Raw genomic sequence first — 22,883 nt, forward strand, 5'->3', positions numbered from 1 at the left:
CTCCAGCCACTACCCATAATTGAGGTCCCATTTCAGCATGTAGCTGTGAATATTCTGGGTCCTTTCCCAAAGAAAACACCCAGAGGAAAGCAGTATGTACTGACTTTCATGAATTTTGCTACCCAATGGCCGGAAGCAGTATCCTTAAGCAACACCAGGGCTAAAAGTGTGTGCCAAGCATTAACAGACATTTTTGCCAGGGTAGGTTGGCCCTCCAACATCCTTACAAATTCGGGAACTAATTTCCTGGCAGGGACCATAAAAAACCTGGGGAAAGCTCATGGGGTGAATCACTTGGTTGCCACCCCTTACCACCATAAAACCAATGGCCTGGTGGAGAGGTTTAATGAAACTTTGGGGGCCATAATACGTAAATTCGCAAATGAACACTCCAATGATTGGGACCTCGTGTTGCAGCAGTTGCTTTTTGCCTACAGGGCTGTACCACATCCCAGTTTAGGGTTTTCACCATTTAAACTTGTGTATGGCCGCGAGGTTAAGGGGCCATTACAGTTGGTGAAGCAGCAATGGGAGGGGTTTACGCCTTCTCCAGGAACTAACATTCTAGACTTTGTAAGCAACCTACAAAGCACCCTCTGACACTCTTTAGCCCTTGCTAAAGAAAACCTAAAGAATGCTCAGGAAAAGCAAAAGGCCTGGTATAATAAACATTCCAAAGAACGGTCCTTCAAAGTAGGAGACCAAGTCATGGTCTTAAAGGTGCTCCAGGCCCATAAAATAAAAGCGTTGTGGGAAGGACCATTCATGGTCCAGGAGCGCCTAGGAGCTGTTAACTATCTCATAGCCTCCCCCACCTCCAACATAAAGCCTAAGGTATACCATGTTAATTCTCTTAAGCCCTTTTATTCCAAAGAATTAAACGTTTGCCAGTTTACAGCCCAAAAAACAAATAATGCGGAGTGGCCTAAAGGTGTCTACTACAAAGAAAAAAGGAATGGTGGCGTGGAAGAGGTGAACCTCTCCACGACCCTTGAACGTCTGCAGTGACAGCAAATCAAGCAGCTGTGCACCTTGCTGTGCAGCTTTGCACCAATTTTCTCAGCCACTCCAGGACGGACCGAACGGGCATACCACTCTATTGACAAAGTTAATGCTCACCCCATTAGAACCCCACCCTACCGGGAGTCACCTCATGCCCAATCTGCTATACAAAGGGAGATCCAGGACATGCTACAGATGGGTATAATCCACCCCTCTAATAGTGCATGGGCATCTCCAGTGGTTCTAGTTCCCAAACCAAATGGGGAAATACGCTTTTGCGTAAACTACCGTAAGCTAAATGCTGTAACTCGTCCTGACAACTATCCAATGCCACGCACAGATAAGCTATTGAAAAAATTGGGACATGCCCAATTCATCTCTACTTTAAACTTAACCAAGGGGTACTGGCAAGTACCACTAAATAAACCCGCTAAGAAAAGGTCAGCCTTCGTCACCCAGGCAGGGGTGTATGAATTCAATGTACTCCCTTTCGGGTTGCAAAATGCACCCGCCACCTTCCAAAAACTTGTAGATGGTCTCCTAGTGGAATTGGGAAAATCTGCAGTTGCCTACCTCAATGATGTGGCCATTTTTTCTGATTCATGGACAAAGCACCTAGAACACCTGGAAAAAGTCTTCAAGTGCGTCCGGCAGGCAAAACTAACCGTTAAGGTTAAAAAGTGTCAAATAGGCCAAAACAAAGTAACTTACCTGGGGCACCAGGTGGGTTGAAAAACTATAAATCCCCTACAGGCCAAAGTGGATGGTATCCAAAAGTGGCCGATTCCAAAGTCTAAAAAACAGGTCCAATCCTTCTTAGGCTTGGCTGAATATTATAGGCAATTTGTACCCCCCTACAGCCAAATTGCCGCCCTGCTAACAAACCTAACAAAAAAAACCCAGTCAAATGCAGTTCAGTAAACTGATAAGTGTCAAAAGGCCTTTAACCAGCTTAAGGCAACACTCATCTTTAACCCTGTGCTAAGGGCCCCAAACTTTAACAAACTATTCCTAGTAACCACAAATGCGTCCAAGCAAGGCATGGAAGCAGTTTTAATGCAGAAAGAACCGAATCAAAAATTCCATCCTGTCGTGTTTCTTAGCAAAAAACTGTCTAAAAGGAAAAGCCACTGGTCAATCAGCAAAAAAAAAATGCTACGCCATTGTGTACGCGCTAAAAAAGCTACATCCATATGTTTGGAAACGGCGTTTCCAATTACAAACAAACCATGCTGCGCTACAGTGGCTTCATACCGCCAAGGAAAATAACAAAAAACTTCTTCAGTAAAGTTTAGCTCTCCAAAATTTTAATTTTAAAATACAACACATTTCGGAAGCTTCTAACAAAGTGGCTAATGCACTCTCCCAAAAAAGTTTCCCAAAGTTAACTGGTTAAAAATTGTTTTTAAAATGTAAAACATATTGTCAGTTTTTATATCCTCAGTAGTATATCTAAAGGTACATGTGTCTTATTAACTCTGTTTTCTCCTAAAGCTCCAGAAAAAAATCACAGCCAGTGTGAAACCAAATGTCCAACACTATCTGTAATTTGGGGGGCGTGTCATAATGATAAAAAAAAGGGTGTAACAGCTGTCCTGTGTACAGTACTATAAAATCCCTCCTGGCCAAAGACTCCAAAATCCTTTTCCCTGTAAAGGGTTAAGAAGCTCAGGTACCTGGCTGGCATCTAACCCAAAGGACCAATAAGGGGACAAGATACTTTCAAATCTTGGGGGTGGGGGGTAAGGCTTTTGTTTGTGCTCTTTGTTTGTTTTTTTCGTTCGCTCTTGGGACTGAGAGGGACCAGACATCAATCCAGGTTCTCCACATCTTTCTAAACAAGTCTCTCCTATTTCAAACTTGTAAGTAAATAGCCAGGCAAGGCGTGTTAGTTTTCCTTTGTTTTCTCAACTTGTAAATGTACCTTTTACTAGAGTGTTTATCTTTGTTTGCTGTACTTTAAACCTAAGACTAGAGAGAAGTCCTCTGAGCACTTTAAGTTTAATTACCCTGTAAATTTATTTTCCATACTAATTTTACAAAAATAATGTTTACCTTTTTCTTTAATTAAAAGCCTTCTTTTTAAGAACCTAATTATTTTTTCCTTGTTTTTAAATCCAAGGGGGTTGGATCTGTATTCACCAAAAGTTGGTGGGAGGAGGGAAATGGTTAATTTCTCCTTGTTTTTAGATCCAAGGGGTTTGGATCTGTATTCACCAGGAAATGGGTGAAAGGTTTCTCAAGGCTTCCCAGGGAAGGGAATTAGCTTAAAATGGTGGCAGCGAACCAAAGCTAAGCTGGTAGTTAAGCTTAAAAGTCTTCATGCAGGCCCCACATTGTACCCTAAAGTTCAAAGTGGGGATACAGCCTTAACAGGTAGATTGTGCCCCCATTCACTCCGGGTAGCTTGAACCTTATTCTGTGAGTAGCCACTAAGATCAGTGGGACTGTTTAAGGAGCAAGGTACTACTAATGCTATGTAAGGATATCAGAATTTGGCCCTCAGTGTTCTGCAAATGTAAACCCTATGTGGGATTATTAGGTGCCCTCTGCATTTTGCAGAAGCACAGCACTGCACTGCAAACATCCCTGGCTGTATTGCCTTCAAATGAGGACTCCAGCCCAGCAACAGTGGGTGTGGCTTAGAAAGTGGAATTGAGATGGAATTAGGGGTGGCATTCATTTTGTTTGTTGTAACCTTTAACAGGACAAAAATAGAAATGTCCAGGACAGAGCTTCCAAGAGGCAGATGGGTCAGGGCAGAGCTTCTCCAAAGTCATTCATGTGCACCCTGGTGTCACTGAACTGCTCTTAAAAATCAGTCCCCCAAAACAAAGGACATTTCCAGACAAAAAGTTGTGTTAAAAGGTTAAACACATGTATCTGTGCCTTCAAGGGAGAAAAAAAAAAACCTTAACCATTGGCCATAACAGTTTAGAGCATGCTTGCTAACTCCCCAGAGGTGAGGGTGCCTTACCTTGGTGACACATTCCTAACTAGGGGTGAACAGGTCTGCCTAGCACAAGAGAATGCTAGCACAGGTGAACAGCCCTAGCACAAGAGAATGGTAGAATGGGATAGGAAGACTCTCATTTCCAGGTCCCTGTTTTCAACCCAACATAAATTCATGTGGGATGACTGATTTAATGAATTAGGAGTAGGATACAGAGCATACCTTTAGGTCACAGGAAGGTTGACTTTGGGGAAAGACACTGCCTAGGCTCACCTGAGATCTGCTGCTTGAAGATCTCACAAGACTCCCAGATTGAGTTTTGGATTTGATAATGTGGTGAGTATGTACACATTGGGAGTAGCTGCTTAGTAAATCTTCTCCATTATTGGGTAAGCTAATTCCCAGAGCAGAAAAAGGCATCACTTTCTCTGGTATTGCCTCTTGAACTGCTGCACCTAAAAACCATTTTCAGAGGAAAGTCCCAGGCAACACTGCCAGATGAAGCATTCAGACTGGATGACAGGAAGACATGCTCATGAACACAGCATTTTAAAAATAAACTTTGTTTTTAATATTGTAAATTCACAAAAGTCATCTTTTTCATACACAGTCATTGATTGTGGTTTCTTCAGTATTAAGCTTCATATATGTATGCATATACAGAAATTCATAGTGACATGTTATTTAGTATTTGCGGTAATATATAAAGCTTCAGCCTCACTAACACATGTGGGATCACAATAAAAAAGGGGAAACAGAGGAGACTGGAAATTTCAGAATACTGCAGAAAATCCATCTACTATTTGTAGATGACAATAGATGGTTACATACTGTGGCTATGCATGTGATATAAATAGAATGGATTAGATTAGATACAATTGAAGATACAGTATAAATCAAATAATCTAAAAGCATAACAAGACAACAGCACTCTTATTGGTAACCTTATACTTACATTACAATAAAAGGCAAATAGCAAATTTCAATTAGCAATCCTTCAGGATAATGGGTCAATATAGTGGTGATGAACCCAGTAAGAGCTCTGTCTTCAGCACAAATTGGACCAAGAATCTGGGTATATGAAATATATAGTGAAACCTGTCTTAAGTAACCACCGAAGGGACTGACATTTGGTTGCTTAATTGAGGGGGTCTTTTAATAGAAGTGGAGCTGAGCTGTACTTAGTACAACTGAGGAATACTTTGATGTCATCCCTTAAAAGAGAGGGTAGCTTTTTAAGGTAGTCTTGAATATAAGTATGGTTTATTTCTCCAAAAGTATGGATTGGGAGCCTTCACCTCACAGTCTCCTCAGTGATAATCTCCAGCAGTTGCATTGCTGAATTTACCCCCAAAACAAGGTGGTTTATTTCAGGATAATTTTTTCAGTTTTGCCTGCAATAGACTGAGATGGAAATGCTCTGTCAAAGAAACTCGTCTTTACAATGAGGTAATGTCTTTTACTGGACCAACTTCTGTTGGTGAGATATATAAGATTTCAAGCTTAAACAGAGCTCTTCTTCAGGTTATCTGCGGAAGAGCTCTATTTAAGCACAAAAGCTTGTCTCGCTCACCAACAGAAGTTGGTCCAATAAAAGAAGATATTACCTCACCCACATTGTCTCTCTAATAGCCTGAGACTGACACGGCTATAACAACACTGCATATCTTTTTTACAATATCCATTGACTTCCCTGTTGCATCACCAGGCTTAAGTCCAGAAACGTTAACAATCCGTGCCTTAGCTCCTCACCACAGCCGCTGCTTCCGTTTTACACATCACAGGAAGTGTGTCAAGCATTGTACTTCCCTTTGTAGTGTACATTTCATGTGTTTCATTGTGGTGGTCAGTAACAACAGTGTTCAACCTACAGGAAACTGTGTTCTCTTTAATTAGCTAATGTTTGTGCATTTCTCACACGATTAGGGGTGAAATCCTCACCCTGTTGAAATCAGTGAGAGTTTTGCTATTGATTCCAGTGGGGTCAAGATTTTACTCCTGGTGCCAGGTTGATTTTGAACTGGTGTAACTCCATAGACATTAATGAAGTTATTCCTGTGAAAGTGAGCAGAGAATCAGGTCTATAAAGTTCTACCAAAGTGCTAAATATAGCTGAGCTGCTATATTGCTTTTAACAGGGGCCTCCAGAAAAATTGTGTTGTTCTCAACAGTTCCAAGGATTCTAATGTCCTTGGTTTGAACAAGGTCTTCCAAGTGCACAGGTCTTGCTCTGCCCCCACACCTTGCTACATAACAGTGTTTTTAACCATTGTCATTTCCAATACCACTTTTGTCTTCTTCAGCCTCCACTTTTTATCTGTCATGCTTATTTTAATTCAAGGATTCTCTGCATTTTATTATGAAGTCAATAGAATTGCACCTGCTTATGTCAGTGGTAAGTTTGTCCCTGGCTGCATGTGTGTGTAAGAGAGAGAATTAGCCTCTATGCAAGTTTATATGGAAGTGATTTACTGAAGTTTGTGTGAATACAGCATTATATGGGCATTAACATCAGTACATGGCACCACCATAGTGCATGTCATCTGAGGAGCTCAAGAATATACTTTACAAAAGTGGATACTATTATTCTTTTTCTACAGATGGGAAAACTGAGGCACAAAAAGACAAAGTAACTATCCCAAGGCCTTTCAGCCAATACAGTATAGAAGAAAACCTGTCTCCTGACTCCGAGTGACTTGCTCTGATCACTAAAGAGTGCCACCCAAGTTTCAGTTAGCCTGTGTGTGCCAGCCCCAGAGTCTTCCTCTGTCCAAGGGAGCTGTTATGCTTTCTTTTCACAGATCCAGCGGTTTGGTACAGAACAAGATATAGTACCCACGACAGTTAATCCGATTACAGCACAATCAGAGGTGTCACTATTCAAACCTATCATAAATCTGTGTGGAGATGAGAAAGAAATGAGAATCAGGGTATTCATTCCTATTATTCTGAATTATCCAAAGTTTATGCAATAACCCCCAGGACAGACTAAGGATGTTTCACCTTCTAGTCAGAAGGTTCCTGATGAGTGATGGAAGCCACTTCATATTGACACCTCCTTCAATCCCCACATTTCTCACAGGCACACACTCCTCAGTTTACTATCCAACTTTCCCTCTGATGCACACACAAATACAGTAAGTTCTTTATCCAGTTCTATAGAATAGCCTGGGAGAGTCTCACTCTCTAGACCAGCGGTACCCAATTTTTTTCTGCCCCCCCTCCCTTCCTGCCCAGGTAATGGAAAAATCTGTCCACACTCCCTGGGAGTCAGGGCCAGGGCCATGGCCAGAGCTGTGGCCAGGAGTGGGGCCTGAACCAGAGCTGCAGCTGGTGCCATGGCCAGGGCCAGGAGCAGGGCCACAGTCGGGGCCAGAGCTGTGGTTGTGGCGGTGGCTGGGAGCAGGGACACAGTCGGGGCCAGGGCTGGAGTTGTGGCTGGTGGAGAGGCTGGCCTCTGGGGGAGGAGGGCATGTGGGCACCTGGGTAAGTGAGGGCCTTTCGGGTGGGCTCTTGGGGAGAGGAGGTGTGGGTATCTGGAAGGGGGGACCCCTTGGCTGGGTTCTGGAGGGAAAGGTTGTGTGGGTATCTGGAATGGAGGGAACCCATGGCTGAGTTCTGGGGGGGAAGGGGTTCAGGTGTATTGGCTGGGGGAAGCCCCGCGGCTGGGCTCTGTGGGAGAGGGGTTGTGGGTGTCTGGCCCCTGGGTTGGACTCAGAGATGGAGGAAGGGGGCAGAGAAACAGGAATTGGGTTGTCATAGGGGTTTCTTTAACTCTGCTCCTGGGGGAATTTTTGTGTGTGTCTGTATTGTAACAGACATACTTGCTGACAGGTATTTTGGAATAAATTACCAAAATAATTAAAACTGGCACGATTATACAGTGTTATTTTGACAAAATTTGCAGAATTTTAAAATATTGTTCATAGAATTTTTAATTTTTTGGTGCAGAATACTCCCAGGAGTAGCTTTTTAACCTTAGCATCGATTCTGCCTGTGTTACTCTTCCCTGTTGTAGGCATAGGAAAATCCTAGCCTGTGTTCTGTTCCCTTTCTCCACAAAACACCTGTGGCAGATACATCAGAGGAAATAATTGACACTTGGAGTATAATAAGGAATAAACGTACATGTCTGTGTTAACCTCTGTGTTGTCAATCCATTTCCATCCACCTTCAGTGCCTCTGACTGACAATCCAATGAAGTAATCTTCAGCTTTTGTGTTATTATGGAGAAACTCCTGCAAAGGAAGCGTACAGTGAGTTCTGAGAATTCTTACCTGTGGCCAGAGACAATTCAATAGCATTAGCATCCATTTGGGGTGCCAGTAGGGGTGATTTGCTTGGGTTTGTCCAGATTAGGAAAAAAGATTGGGGTTAGCTAGCTAATCCCGACCTAGCCAAAAACTGTTTTCCTAGTCTAGACAAACCAAACTTGACCAAGAGATCCCCAGCAGCCTGCTGCAAACCCAGCACAAAGCCTATCCCATCCCGCATCGGAGACTCTCTGTAGGACAACACTCTCACAGGGCTTTATGTCTAACAGATTTGCCAATGTCTCATAACAGGAGCCTATGAAATGGAAGGTACCTATTACGGCATATTGCCATGGTGGGATATCTGGCCACATTTCAGTATGCCCTCCTGTGGCTTTATGCCTCTCCCCAGTCTCTCCCCACTCCAGTTCCCTGCCAAGTTCTTTGACATCTGGTGATGTTGCCATCCTCTTCTTACCTTGGACACAGGGGGCCTGGCTGTTGTATTGCTGGGCCCTGCCTCTCTGCATGCTTATTAAAGTCACTTAGTCATGCTAGCACACTGTGCATTGTGGTGCATCATAAATCCTGGAGTAGGTGTCTTTAATTAGCTAGCAGAGAAGCAGGCAATGAATCTGGGCCTGCACAAAGACAGCCAAGTCCCTGTGTTGGTACTAATGTAGGGTGTAGCTAAGGAGGGAAGGGGAGAACTTGGAAGACTGCAGATAGGAAACTTGCATGGGGGACTCAGAGACTGAGAAGACAGGCTGGGAAGTTCTTTGAAGCAGAGTCCATGGTTCATTTTCCACAGGATTATATGCTCTTTCTACAATAGCTCTCACCAGTTCCTCTTTGCTGTTGATGATCACTAAATTAGAGTTTGCTTCAGAACATGCTCTTTGACTGGCATTCCAAGTCTTTTCCTGAACAGAAAAGAAGTAGCATTTTCCTCTTTGAAAAGTCCACCGTATCGGGCAGTCTGTAGGAGGGGCACACACAAAGAAAGAGGGAAATACCAACAATTAATTGGAAGGAAAAGAACTCTTCTCTCCCAATCACATTTTACAGCAAACATCAAACTCTCAGTGCACTGATCTTACCTGTTCTTCCACCGCTAGTTGAAGACCAAGAGTTCTCTGTTGAGTCATCAGTGGAGAAGATCTGTGAAACTGAACACAAATCTAGCTTTTAGTCTCTGATATCTTTAATGCTATAAAAACATACTTGGCAATAAATGCTTGGGCAGCATTTGCTCTTCTTGATTTATTAAGTGCCAGACGCCCTATGACAGTGGTTTTCAAACTTTTTTCCTTGGGACCCAGTTGAAGAAAATTGTTGATGCCCGTGACCCAAGGTAGCTGGGGATGAGGGGTTTGGAGTGTGGGAGGAGCTCAGGGCTGGGGCAAAAAGTTGAGGTGCGGGGGTGAGGGCTGCAGGGTGGGGCCAGGAATGAGGATTTCAGGGTATGGGAGGGGGCTCTGGGCTGGAGCCAAGGGTTGGGGTGCAGGAGAGGGTCAGGGCTCTGGGCTGGGGGTGCAGGCTCTGGGGTGGGGCTGGGGATGAGGGGCTTGGGGTGCAGGAAGGGCTTCAGGTTTGGGGGGAACTCAGGGCTGGGGCAGGGGATTAGGGTATGGGAGGGGTTCAGGGATGGAGGTGCAAGCTCTGGGGTGAGGCTGGGGATGAGGGGTGTGAGGTGCAGGAAAGGATTCTGGGTTTGGAGGAAGGGATCAGGGCTGGGGCAGGGGATTGGGGCACGGGGTTGGGGCGAAGACTTACCTCCGGCAGCTCCCAGTCAGCAGCGCAGCTGGGGTGCAGAGGCAGGATTCCTGCCTGTCCTGGCATCGCAGACCACGCTGCGCCCTGAAAGTGGCCAGCAGCAGGTCTGGCTCCTAGGCAGAGGTATGCAAGTGGCTCTGCGCGGCTGTTGCCCACAGGCACCGCCCCCCCGAGCTCCCATTGGCTGGTTCCTAGCCAATGGGCATGCAGAGCTGGTGCTTGGGGTGGGGGCAGCGCGTGGAGCCCTGTGGCCCCCTTCCTAGAAGCCGGACCACCTGCTGGCCACTTCTGGGGCTCAGCGCGGTGTCAGAACAGGTAGGGACTAGCCTGCCTTAGCTGGGCAGCACTGCTGACAGGCCTTTTAAAGTCCCAGTTGGCAATGCTGACCAGAGTGACCCAGTGCCTAACGTGCCGCGACCCAGTACTGGGTCGTGCCCCAAACTTTGAAAAACACTGCCCTATGAGACATGTCAGGAGAGACTGTTCTTGTCCTGGGAATCTTGTGACCTAAACAGATGGGCAGCACAACACAGACACTGGGAGATCCACAGGAAGGTTCTGTCTTGGTGGGTTTTTGTTTATTTGTTCATTATGGGGTAGATGAGAGCGTTTTACTGATGTGGGCTAGTGTTCTTCAGGGAAGAAGTGAGTTTTGAGGAACGATTTGAAAGACAAGAGGGTAGGTGACTGTGCTGTAGTGTCCTCCACTGCAGAGAAGAGACAGGGATTAGCTGTAATGAATATAAAGGAGTTTATTTGTTGGAGCTGCTGGGACTCAGATAGAGTTTGTGGCTCTGTTGCTTCCGGTTGACTGGCTGACACAGTCTGGGCTGAGCAAGGTCACCTTAAGTCCTGGCCTGGACCAAGCAACCATGAAAGGGACTACTGATTGCAATGCAGGTGCTGGCATTCTGGGACAGGGAATGCTCCCCAAGCATGGGTAGCCAAAATACTATGCCTTCTTTCCAGTAAAAAACTGCCCCATGTCTGGAGACCATCCCTAGCCTGTGTCTTCCCTTACACAGACCTCTCTAACCTCATCCCCTGTCTGGTAAATGGTCAGTTTTGTCTTGGCTGAACACGGCCATATTAAAAGTTATATCCAGACAAGCAAAAAGACAGACCATTTACCAAACTGATCAGGACATGTTCAGCATCCTAAGTATCCTGGGCCAGCCTGGGTGGAGGGCACAAAGAAAAGCCAGGGAGAAGATGATGTTAGCGGTGAGGTTGGATTCTTCGATGGATCAAAGGGAGCAAGGGGAAGAATGGTAGACAATGAGGGCATAGCTGTGCAGGGCCTAGAAGAGGAGGACGAGAAGCATGTCTTTGCTATGGAAGGTAAGAGGACGAAAAGTGGAAGAATTCAGAGAAAGGAGGGACATGGTCTGCATGGTTGGTGAGGAAAAAGATTTTATCAGCAGTGGTCTAGATGCACTAGTCTGGAGGTGGATTGTGATGGGGATCAGGAAGGCCAGAAAGAAAGAAGTTGTAGGAGATGAGTGTGACATTGCACCCCATAATGCTTTATAGAAATATGCTTATGAGTAAATGAGTAAATACGACATAACTGGAATATGTTTTATTCCACATATGCCATGTAACATATCTTTGCAAAGGTTATGTTCTTCTGCATGTATTCATTCTATTTGTATGCATGTATCATTTTTGTGTTCGAAGTTATGAATATTGGCTGTGTACTTGTTTGATTTTAAGTAGCCTCAGTGAAGCATTTGGTCAGCTTCTTGAGAAAAGACTATTCTCAGTAAGTGCCCAGTCAAGAAACACTTAAGCTGACAATAGACCTTGATAGACGCCAATCCACATCTGAGCAGAGACACACATAACAAGTTTAGGTGGAGTTATGAGCATGGGAAGTGATGCAGGCACATGTACAGCCAAAACAATCATGGGTTCAGGTGCAAACTCAGCACAATGAGAGGCACAAATAGTAAAATTAAGAAAAAGGGCAGGCACAGACAAAGGCACTCGTTAAGGCTGACTGCCCAGCTATCATGCTCTTCTGTTACAAGATGTGTGGCTCAGCTCCTGTCTCACATGCTATAGTTTCCACAAAGCATGAACTTCACATCACAATCATGGAAGCAACCATGAATGGCTTTGGGGAAAGGGCAGACCTAGTCCATACTTGGGGATGCATGTAGATTTGGGGATAATTATAGTTCTCTAAACATGTCATACAACTGGATTCCCATTGGCAGTGGAACCTGTTCATCAGCAGACAAATTGATGGCCATTCACTGGGCATCTCCACTGGTTTAGATGGAGATGCTTGCAAACTCCAGTCCTTTCTTTCTCTCCCACTTGCTGTAGACATACATAAGTCATTTCCTTTGGTAGCTATGGACCCCTTAGGAAATTGTCAGTTCATAGTAAAATAGGAAACTGGCTGTGGCAGTGTTGTGCAACAAAGTGAATATGTGCCTGGCAGATTAGTCACTTCTGAGCCAACCACTCCCTTTTCTTTCCATTTATGCATTAGCTGTGTCTCAGTGGAGTTGGTGGGGGTGTAATTTGTCAATTTGGCCTATAGGGAAGTAATATCATAGAGAGACTTTTTGTAGAATAAATACAAATGGGGGAAATACACATGACAAACAGATCCCCTGTATCCAAAGCCAATCCATACAGTTGCTGCTTTTTTATATTCTGATCAGTCCCTGGATACCTAAGGGGAACAGAGACCAAGAAGCATGTGTGTGCAAAGCATGCTCATCCCTTTTCAAGGAAAGGGAATATATATATAGAGAGAGAGAGAGAGGGAGAGCGAGAGCGAGAGAGAGATGTATAACACACATATCAGACAATATTGGGAAGCACTTTTGTAATCCACTGGTCAGTGTGTGTTACAGGAACCCCGTGGACTAATCCATAGAGGATGTGAGTGTTACAACCACCAGCTACAGGAAGTTGACTTTTTAGCTCAAGCTGGAGCAGCTTGTGCTTTTAATAATGGAAATCCCTGGTTCAGTCCCAATGTGTCATCCAAGAGGGCAGCCCTCACACTTCTACCATCATTATATGGATATATTATTGGTAAACTGTGATCTTCTCTGTATAGGTCAGGGTGTGTTTTGTGTATGAGTTGTGTAAGCAATGAAGTTGATGTTTCTCTCTTCTCTGAGGTAGGAAGTTACACCTTCCAGCAAACTTCTTCCTTTTACTATAAGACAGGATTTAGTTATTATGAAATACAAATACATACAGCAGCCAGGTTGCACCTCAGTTAATATGCCAATTTACACAAAAGCCACTGTATGGACCTCGGTGCAGCTCACATGGTCATAGACATCTCACTGTTGCCTTGTGCTCCCCCTCCCCATCTATTTGTTGTAGCCACCCTGATAGCTCTTGTCTTATACTTAGGTTACTAACTCTTACGGGAAGCATCTTTTTTTTTTGCTGTATATTTGACATAGCTAGCGCAATGGGCCCTGATCCCTGATGTGGCCTCTATGCCCTATGCAATACCAATATCAAAACCTTCAATTTGCCCTCTATTGTTGAATATAATTGTCACTGGAATGGTGGCTGAGCTAGGTGGGGATAAGAGGGGCAGAGTTAAGGTTGCTCAGGAGATCTTAATGGTCAGTTCCTATACTTTCAAACAATTTTTAAAGTTTAATATTATCTTGAATTTCCTGGCTCTTAGATGTTTAGGTTTTGAGAGCCATGATGTTATCTTACATGTTTTCCTTAAGTTATGGATTTTTTTCTTGGCTTTCACTCCATTTTACCAAAGTGTTTTGTCTGGGAATCTCTCCAGGTAGGTATAAAAATGTAAATAATCAATACCAATTGCAAAATATGGTTACAAGCACCATATAGCAACTGACTCTCTTTCATCTTCACACTATTGGCAAAACCCATTTGCAGGCTAAAAAGACAAATTGGCCAGATGTGTATTGCACTGTGTTAAAAATTGAAGAATATGAGCAATGGTAGAGAGTACTAGTACTAGGACTCAGAGCCTTCCATTAAAATGCCACATCCCTCCCCAACTAGAGTTCAACCATGGAGATAGTCAACAAGAGCATTTAAAGGTATACGGGAAGAAGAGATATCCAAGATAGCGAAGTCCCTGGCCACTTGAATTGCAGCTGGGCGGGGAAGGGAAACCAGTGTATGGTACAGAACACAGGTATTATATGTTCACATCAGTCTGTCATTTAGACAGGTAACCAAGTTCTGCACTAGCTGAAGGATTTGAGTTGTTTTCAAGCATAATCCAATGCACAGTTGTCCACCCTGGAGATGACAAAGATAGTAACAGTGGTATGGATAATCTCGTTGAATGCCACTCTGTGGGATTTACATGGGCCTTGCCTGAGGCATTGAGATTTAATTACAAAGATCCCAGAGAATGTAAATTCCACTTGAGAAATAACAAATACTGTTTGATACTCACAATATACAATGAACAGGGACATTCCTACGAGTTTAATGGCCAAGATGATCAACCCAGGAATCACTAGCTGCCAGTTCATGTTATTCTGAATTTTAGCCCTGAAAAGTTTAAAATGACACCATTCACCACTTTGTAAGTGTTCTCCATTGTCTCCTGGGATCTGCATGAAGTTTTTAGTCTTCACTCATCTCCATGATATCTGAGCACACAGGGATCTATGGCAGCTTGTCATGAAATAGAATGGCTATGATCATTTACTAGTAAAGTTTGTACTAGTAAAGTACTAGTTTGTTTTATTTTCAATTAGTCCCTTCATTCCTTCTTCCAGTTGGACTAAAGCTATCTGTGTATCTGCTGTCTGGTTTAACAAACTACTGTCCTTGGAAGAAGATTCTAACATTCAACTGATTATTAGGTAGGAAGCACCTGCAGGTATAGCTGCATTGCAAAAGTAGTATGCAATAATAGAATGGATCACAACTGAAATCAAGTCTCCCCAAGATGGATGAATTTAGATTCTATGAAAACGATTACCTCATACAGTAATTTCAGTCACCATTATAAAACCAACATTTGCCAACAATGGTGGTGGACTTAGAATTGGAAATAACTGCAATAACTGACATACTATGCAACAGAGGGTCCTGTGGCACCTTTAAGACTAACAGAAGTATTGGAGCATAAGCTTTCGTGGGTGAATGCCCACTTCATCAGACGCAAGACAGTCTTGTGTCTGATTAAGTGGGCATTCACCCACGAAAGCTTATGCTCCAATACTTCTGTTAGTCTTAAAGGTGCCACAGGACCCTCTTTTGCTTTTTATAGATTCAGACTAACACGGCTACCCCTCTGTTACTTGACATACTGTGGTAAATTAATAGATGGTATCAGTTGACATTCGAATGGAGATCTCTAGAGCCAGGGGTTAGAGCACTAGTCAGAGACCTGAGTTCAATTCCCTTCTCTGTCACAGGCTTCCTGTGTAAACTGAGGCAAGTCACTTAGGCTCAGATCCACATTGGTATTTAGGCCCCTAACTTTCATTGACTGAATCCTCCCAGGGCAGTTTGCAAAAGCAGACAACATCTATATAAAGATAAAAGGAGATGATATTTGATGGGGAATATTTCATTTTAAAAAACAAAACTTTCTTTTGTAAATCAGCCTGTTGTAGAAAGTGCCAGTCCGTTGCCTTACTCTGCATCATTCCAGCCCCATGAAGAAAGCAGCACACACCATTCTGAGCAGTCACATCTCCCGGGTCATTATAATCTTGTATCCTATGCCCAGTTCTATATATCCCCTCCATGCTCCTCAATTAGAAACAACAATTGGAGTCTCTCAAAATTAAATAGGAGACTGTGAATCTTGCTTATTCCAACCCACTGAAATCTTTGCAATCCCAAGAAACCATTATAGTCATAAAAGGCAGGAGAATTACAGGAAGCAAGCTACACAAATAAAATAGAACAGAAGTATTTCTCAGAAAGAGCTCACCACACCGAGAGGATGGTTCAAAAATCTTTTTCCATTGTATCTCTTGGTCTGGAATAGATGCTGTGGAAAGGAATTAACAGTATTTGTCCTTTGGGTCTTGGTCACAATTTTTTATATTTCTTGGCTTCCTTGGCGATCATGCTGTGGTTCCTTTTGTGTATGTGCTTCTCTCTCTCTCTCTCTCAGAAGAGAATCAGTGTCCATAAAGGCTTCCTCTTTTGTATCATTTCACAGGATGGGTGCTCTTCTAAACAGCTTGCAGTTAGGAAACACATCATGCCTCCACAACAGCTAAAGAGCTGAGACAACACAATGATGGTTTCATTCCTCGAGTGGCTTAATCAAGGAGAAGAGAGCACAATACTTGATGTCTGCCCACCTAAGAGAGAAATGTGGAGTTCAACATTTCTGGTCATTCCCTGTCACTTCCAGCCTAAAGGGCTGCTTGAGAGGTTTAATGGGACACTTAAAATGATGCTGAAAACTTTTCCAGATCAGCAGCCACATGATTAGCATAAGTAAGTGTTTACCTTATCTGCTGTTTGTCTATAGGGAAGTTCCCCAAGTTCCTCTTTTAAACTGCTCTTTGGAAGGAGGGCATGAGGGACCTCTGGAACTAATGAGAGCTGAGTGGAAGGGCACTGCCACTTTGTGTGTTGCTCTAGCAAAGATACGTATATACCCCATCACTGTAGTACCTGAGCACCTCACAATCAGTAATAGATTTATTCTCATAACACCCATGTGAGGTAGGGAAGTGCCTTTATCCCCATTTTACAGATGGGGAACTAAGGTGCAGCAAAGATAATGCCCAGATCCACAAAGTTATTTAGGCTGCTAACTTCCATTGAAATCAATGAAAGTTAGAGGCCTAAATACCTTTGTGGATCTGAGCCTAAGTGACTTGCCTCAGTTTACACAGGAAGCCTGTGACAGAGAAGGGAATTGAATTCAGGTCTCTGACTAGTGCTCTAACCCCTGGCTCTTCCTTCATCTTATGTTTTAAGAAGCCACAGCTTGTAGTAATCAATCTGTTAACCCTCATGTTCTACAGGGGACAATAAGAGTTTATACATTTTGCTGTTGCCAATAGTCAAACAAAAATCACAATGAATTACTCAAAAATGAACCTAACAGACTTTAATGGTAAAGGGACAACTCACAGAGGACAAATGAATAAAGTTAATTGGGAGTTTTTCAGGGTCCTAGAGCCTTGGCTCCAGCCTGAGCCCAAACAGCTACACAGCAATTAAACAATCCCTTAAACCAAGACCTGCCAGCCTGAGTCAGCTGGCACAGACCAGCCATGGGCTTTTAATTGCAGTGTAGACATACTACTCAAGTGCTTAATTTGTAATGAAAAGTGCTGGGGCCCAAGCAATTGTTTTACTTTCATAACTGATGTGGCAAGCCCAGAGGTGCCAGGCTATGAACTGCCAAGCCTAGAATCTGCCCTGGCAAGTCCTGGCACACATTCAGCACTGAGACATACCCATTTTGGCCAGCTGGAGCTGCTGGGTGCTCAGCACTTTGAAAAATTAGATGACTTAGTTAGAAGCTTCTGTAAGAAAATGTGTAAATCTGAAATTTTACATAGATTTTTAACAAACCATAACCATACAATCAAATCAAAATGCACAATTCTGATTTTTTCACCTATTATTGTTTCTATTCTATAAAGTAATGCTGCTATAACTGAAAGAGATTAACGTTTTTTCCTTCCTTCACTCCAAAGTTTCTTTACTGTGTGCATTTCACCACTCTTTGTTTACTGTCAGTTTCACTGTTTCTTATTTGTGTGATTCTTTCACCCAGCAACAGAAGCAAGAAAAACATCTTTAAAAATAGGAAAATGTAATTGTAAAACACAAAAAATGGCAATGGGACTTTTAGCGGGGTTGGCCGCCGCCAGAGCACCCCTTCATGGCCAGAGGTTGCTCTGCAAGCCTGCCTCTGCTTTCCCTTTCTTCAGGGCTCCCAAAACAAACTCAAAACAGTCCAAAGGAAATTAAAATATTTTCCCACATGGGGTCCAATTTATTCAGTCTTCAAGTATATACAGGATAAATAAATACAATCTTGTAATTATTTCTCATGGAATGGAAATTCCATTTCCCACTAGCTCTAGAGAAAAGTTCTTTCCATGGGAGTCTTGTGATGAAGTTTATGAAGTCTCTTGTCTCAGATGGCACTTAGCCCAATGGAGAAGTCTCACTGATGCCTGTCTCAGTTTGGGATTGACGAGAGTGAGAACAACAGAGTCCACAGAGATACATGTCCCTCGCGATTTCACAAATCATCCATATCCTGGAGTTTTGACTACCGCAACCATTATCATTGAGACAACACTAGTCACAAAATATAGCACATAGAAGATAAGGAAGGAGATCAGAGCTCTAACAGCTCCAGCACGGACCTTAGTATTGGGGTTGCTTAAGCTAGATATATTTTATTGCATGTGCCTGATGTTTCTCCAAAGAGAGATGATTAGCAGGATGATTAAAACCAAGAATATCATGAAGGGGAAGAAAGATTCCAGACTACTGAAAAAAAAGTACACAAAATATCAATGATTTTCTCATTATTTTTGCCCAGTGATATTTCCAATGAGATGCTCAGTTGTGTGGAGGAGAAAACTGCTATAAACACATCAAGATAATGGCACTGTGAAGACCAAGGACCCCAGCTGGGATCTCAGGCGCACCATAGCACCAGCCCAGAGATTCTCAGCCTTAGCCAGAGGAAGAAGAAATGGGTGAAACTGATGATCTTCAGGTAGTAGAAGATGCTGAACCAGGTAGTAAACCAGAGACTTGACTTGTTTATAAACATCCAGATTGCAATTAATGTAATCTTCACTTGAGCTGGCCTGGAACCAGTATCTGGAGTGCAAATGAAATGGATGCTGCCAGGAATAACAAGCACTGCAGGCAAAATCTGGAGGTGGCCAAGCTGGTCAGAATCAATTACAGGAGAAGACTTCTATGTTTTTGATCCAATCAATGAAATTCACCACCACAATGAATCTATTTCCATTCCCTGTAAGGAATTCAGGGTATGTCTACATAGCAAATAGACACTCATATCAGCTGACTCAGGCTCACAGGTCTCGGGTTGCATCATCAGAGGAGCTCCAGGAACAGAGCTGAAAGGGAAAAAGACAACTCCAGTTCAGGAGAGACAGGAAAGACAGAAACAGTGGGAATAGTAGGGATAGCTACAAAAGGGATAGTAGACAGGAAGAGGAAAGACAGTGGTATAAGGAAAAAGAGGAAAAGTTAAAGGAAGAACAGCACAGTTAAACAAAAGGAAAAACATAGGCTGAAAACTGAGCAACTGGAAAGGGAATTATAACTGGGGGATTTATGCTCCAGTGTATTGTATTTTCTAATTCAAAATTCCATTATTTCATAAATGTGAATTATGTTAAGGGGAGTTTAGTTAAGATAAGGACCTGGAGAGTGGTGTTACGTGGACAGAAGCAGATGTTTCCTTTTAGGTAAGAGTTAATAAATTAGCATCTAAGGGATGTAAATTAGAGAAAGATTCTGTTACTGACTCTCTATTACATAGACTGTTTCATAGATTCTAGGACTGGAAGGGATCTCGAGAGGTCATCAAATCCAGTCCCCTGCCCTCATGGCAGGACCAAATACTGTCTAGACCATCCCTGATAGACATTTATCTAACTTACTCTTAAATATCTCCAGAGATGGCGATTCCACAACCTCCCTAGGCAATTTATTCCAGTGCTTAACCACCCTGACAGTTAGGAACTTTTTCCTAATGTCCAACCTAAACCTTCCTTGCTGCAGTTTAAGCCCATTCCTTCTTGTTCTATCCTTAGAGGTTAAGGTGAACAAGTTTTCTCCTTCCTCCTTATGACACTCTTTTAGATACCTGAAAACTGCTATCATGTCCCCTCTCAGTCTTCTCTTTTCCAAACTAAACAAACCCAATTCTTTCAGCCTTCCTTCACAGGTCATGTTCTCAAGACCTTTAATCATTCTTGTTGCTCTTCTCTGGACCCTCTCCAATTTCTCCACATCTTTCTTGGAATGCGGTGCCCAGAACTGGACACAATACTCCAGTTGAGACCTAACCAGCGCAGAGGAGAGCAGAAGAATGACTTCTTGTGTCTTGCTCACAACACACCTGTTAATGCATCCCAGAATCATGTTTGCTTTTTTTGCAACAGCATCACACTGTTGACTCATATTTAGCTTGTGGTCCACTATAACCCCTAGATCCCTTTCTGCCGTACTCCTTCCTAGACAGTCTCTTCCCATTCTATATGTGTGAAACTGATTGTTCCTTCCTAAGTGGAGCACTTTGCATTTGTCTTTGTTAAACTTCATCCTGTTTAACTCAGACCATTTCTCCAATTTGTCCAGATCATTTTGAATTATGACCCTGTCCTCCAAAGCAGTTGCAATCCCTCCCAGTTTGGTATCATCTGCAAACTTAATAAGCGTACTTTCTATGCCAATATCTAAGTTGTTGATGAAGATATTGAACAGAGCCGGTCCCAAAACAGACCTCTGCGGAACCCCACTTGTTATACCTTTCCAGCAGGATTAGGAACCATTAATAACTACTCTCTGAGTACGGTTATCCAGCCAGTTATGCACCCACCTTATAGTAGCCCCATCTAAATTGTATTTGCCTAGTTTATCGATAAGAATATCATGCAAGACCATATCAAATACCTTACTAAAGTCTAGGTATACCACATCCACCGCTTCTCTCTTATCCACAAGACTTGTTATCCTATCAAAGAAAGCTATAAGATTGGTCTGACATGATTTGTTCTTTACAAACCCATGCTGGCTATTCCCTATCACCTTACCACCTCCCAAGTGTTTGCAGATGATTTCCTTAATTACTTGCTCCATTATCTTCCCTGGCACAGAAGTTAAACTAACTGGTCTGTAGTTTCCTGGGTTGTTTTTATTTCCCTTTTTATAGATGGGCACTATATTTGCCCTTTTCCAGTCTTCTGGAATCTCTCCCATCTCCCATGATTTTCCCAAAATAATAGCTAGAGGCTCAGATACCTCCTCTATTAGCTCCTTGAGTATTCTAGGATGCATTTCATCAGGCCCTGGTGACTTAGACTCATAGACTCATAGACATTAAGGTCAGAAGGGACCATTATGATCATCTGGTCTGACCCCCTGCATGCTGCAGGCCGCAAGACCCTTCCCTGGACTCTACCGTTGAAGTCCCCAATCCTGTGTTTTAGTGACTTCAATCGGCTGAGACCCTCCTGCTAGTGATCCCTGCCCCATGCTGCGGAGGAAGGCGAAAAACCTCCAGAGGCTCAGCCAATCTACCCTGGAGGAAAATTCCTTCCCGACCCCAAATATGGCGATCAGTAATACCCCGAGCATATAGGCAAGAGTCTCTAGCCTGACCCTTGTTGGCCATTATGCTGTTCATGTACCATTGCTTGGTTTTCCTTGGCTACTATGTTTTATCATTAAACCAGTCCCTCCATAAACTTATCCAACTTAATCTTAAAACCAGACAGGTCCGTCGCCCCCACCGTTTCCCTCGGAAGGCCGTTCCAATATTTCACCCCTCTGATGGTCAGAAACCTTCGTCTAATTTCAAGCCTAAACTTCCCCCCGGCCAGTTTGTATCCATTCGTTCTCGTGTCCACATTAGTACTAAACTGGAATAATTCCTCTCCCTCCCTTGTATTAACCCCTCTGATATATTTAAAGATAGCAATCATATCCCCCCTCAGCCTTCGCTTTGTCAAACTAAACAACCCAAGCTCCTCTAATCTCTTTTCATACGACAGGTTTTCCATTCCTCTGATCATCTTAGTCGCCCTTCTCTGCACCCGTTCCAGTTTGAGTTCATCTTTTTTAAACATTGGAGACCAGAACTGCACACAGTACTCCAAATGAGGTCTCACCAGCGCCTTATACAACGGAAGCAGGACCTCCCTATCTCTACTAGATATACCTCGCCTAATACATCCCAAGACCGCATTGGCTTTTTTCACCGCCACGTCACATTGCCGACTCATAGTCATCCTACGGTCCACAAGGACCCCTAGGTCCTTCTCCTCTTCCGTTACTTCTAACCAATGCGTCCCCATCTTGTAACTAAAATTGTTATTATTCGTCCCCAAGTGCATCACCTTACACTTTTTACTATTAAATTTCATCCTATTTCTGATACTCCAATTCACAAGCTCATTCAAGTCTCCCTGCAGAGTATCCCTATCCTCCTCCGAGTTTGCAACTCCTCCCACCTTCGTATCATCCGCAAACTTTATCAGCCCACTCTTGCAATCGGTCCCGAGGTCAGTTATAAATAGATTAAATAAGATGGGTCCCAAAACCGAACCTTGAGGCACTCCACTAGTAACCTCCCTCCAACCCGACAATTCACCCTTTAATACGACCCGCTGCATTCTCCCCATTAACCAATTCCCTATCCACCTCTGGATTTTCATATCGATCCCCATGTTTTTCATTTTAACCAATAGTTCCTCATGGGGTACTGTATCAAACGCTTTACTGAAATCCAGGTATATTAGGTCCACCGCATTTCCCTTATCTAATAAGTCCGTTACTTTCTCAAAGAAGGAGATCAGATTCGTTTGGCACGATCTGCCCTTCGTAAAACCATGCTGTAATTTATCGCATTTGCCATTAACTTCAAGGTCCTCAACTAGTTTCTCTTTCAGAATCTTCTCCAGCACCTTGCACACTACTGATGTTAAACTAACAGGCCTATAGTTACCCGGGTCACTTTTTTTCCCTTTCTTGAAAATAGGAACCACATTGGCTATTCTCCAGTCTAACGGGACTACCCCCGAGTTTACAGATTCATTAAATATAGTCGCTAATGGGCCTGCTATTTCCCGCGCCAATTCCTTCAATATTCTCGGATGAAGATCGTCCGGTCCACCCGACTTAGTCCCATTAAGGCGTTCTAGTTTTGTTTCTACCTC

The 22,883-nt window shown here is 43.3% G+C and overlaps 1 protein-coding gene across 2 annotated transcripts; it reads right to left on the reverse strand.

Moving 5' to 3' along the window:
• Window positions 1-4,527: 4,527 nt before the first annotated feature.
• LOC128830521 (C-type lectin domain family 5 member A-like) lies at window positions 4,528-16,335 on the reverse strand. Of its 2 annotated transcripts, none has more exons than XM_054016372.1 (6): window positions 15,916-16,335; window positions 14,414-14,511; window positions 9,309-9,377; window positions 9,051-9,187; window positions 8,084-8,193; window positions 4,528-6,852 (listed from the first exon to the last, which is right to left on the reverse strand). In XM_054016372.1, exons 2-6 carry the CDS (start codon window positions 14,490-14,492, stop codon window positions 6,738-6,740), a joined length of 510 nt encoding a protein of 169 aa, XP_053872347.1. In that variant the 5' UTR covers window positions 14,493-14,511; window positions 15,916-16,335; the 3' UTR covers window positions 4,528-6,737. The 2 variants fall into 2 exon arrangements, with proteins under 2 accessions (XP_053872347.1, XP_053872346.1); XM_054016371.1 differs by having other exon boundaries at window positions 15,911-16,335.
• Between the last annotated feature and the right edge of the window lie 6,548 nt (window positions 16,336-22,883).

This window comes from Malaclemys terrapin, chromosome 1 (genome assembly GCF_027887155.1).
Source record: "Malaclemys terrapin pileata isolate rMalTer1 chromosome 1, rMalTer1.hap1, whole genome shotgun sequence".
Lineage (NCBI taxonomy): Eukaryota > Metazoa > Chordata > Testudines > Emydidae > Malaclemys > Malaclemys terrapin.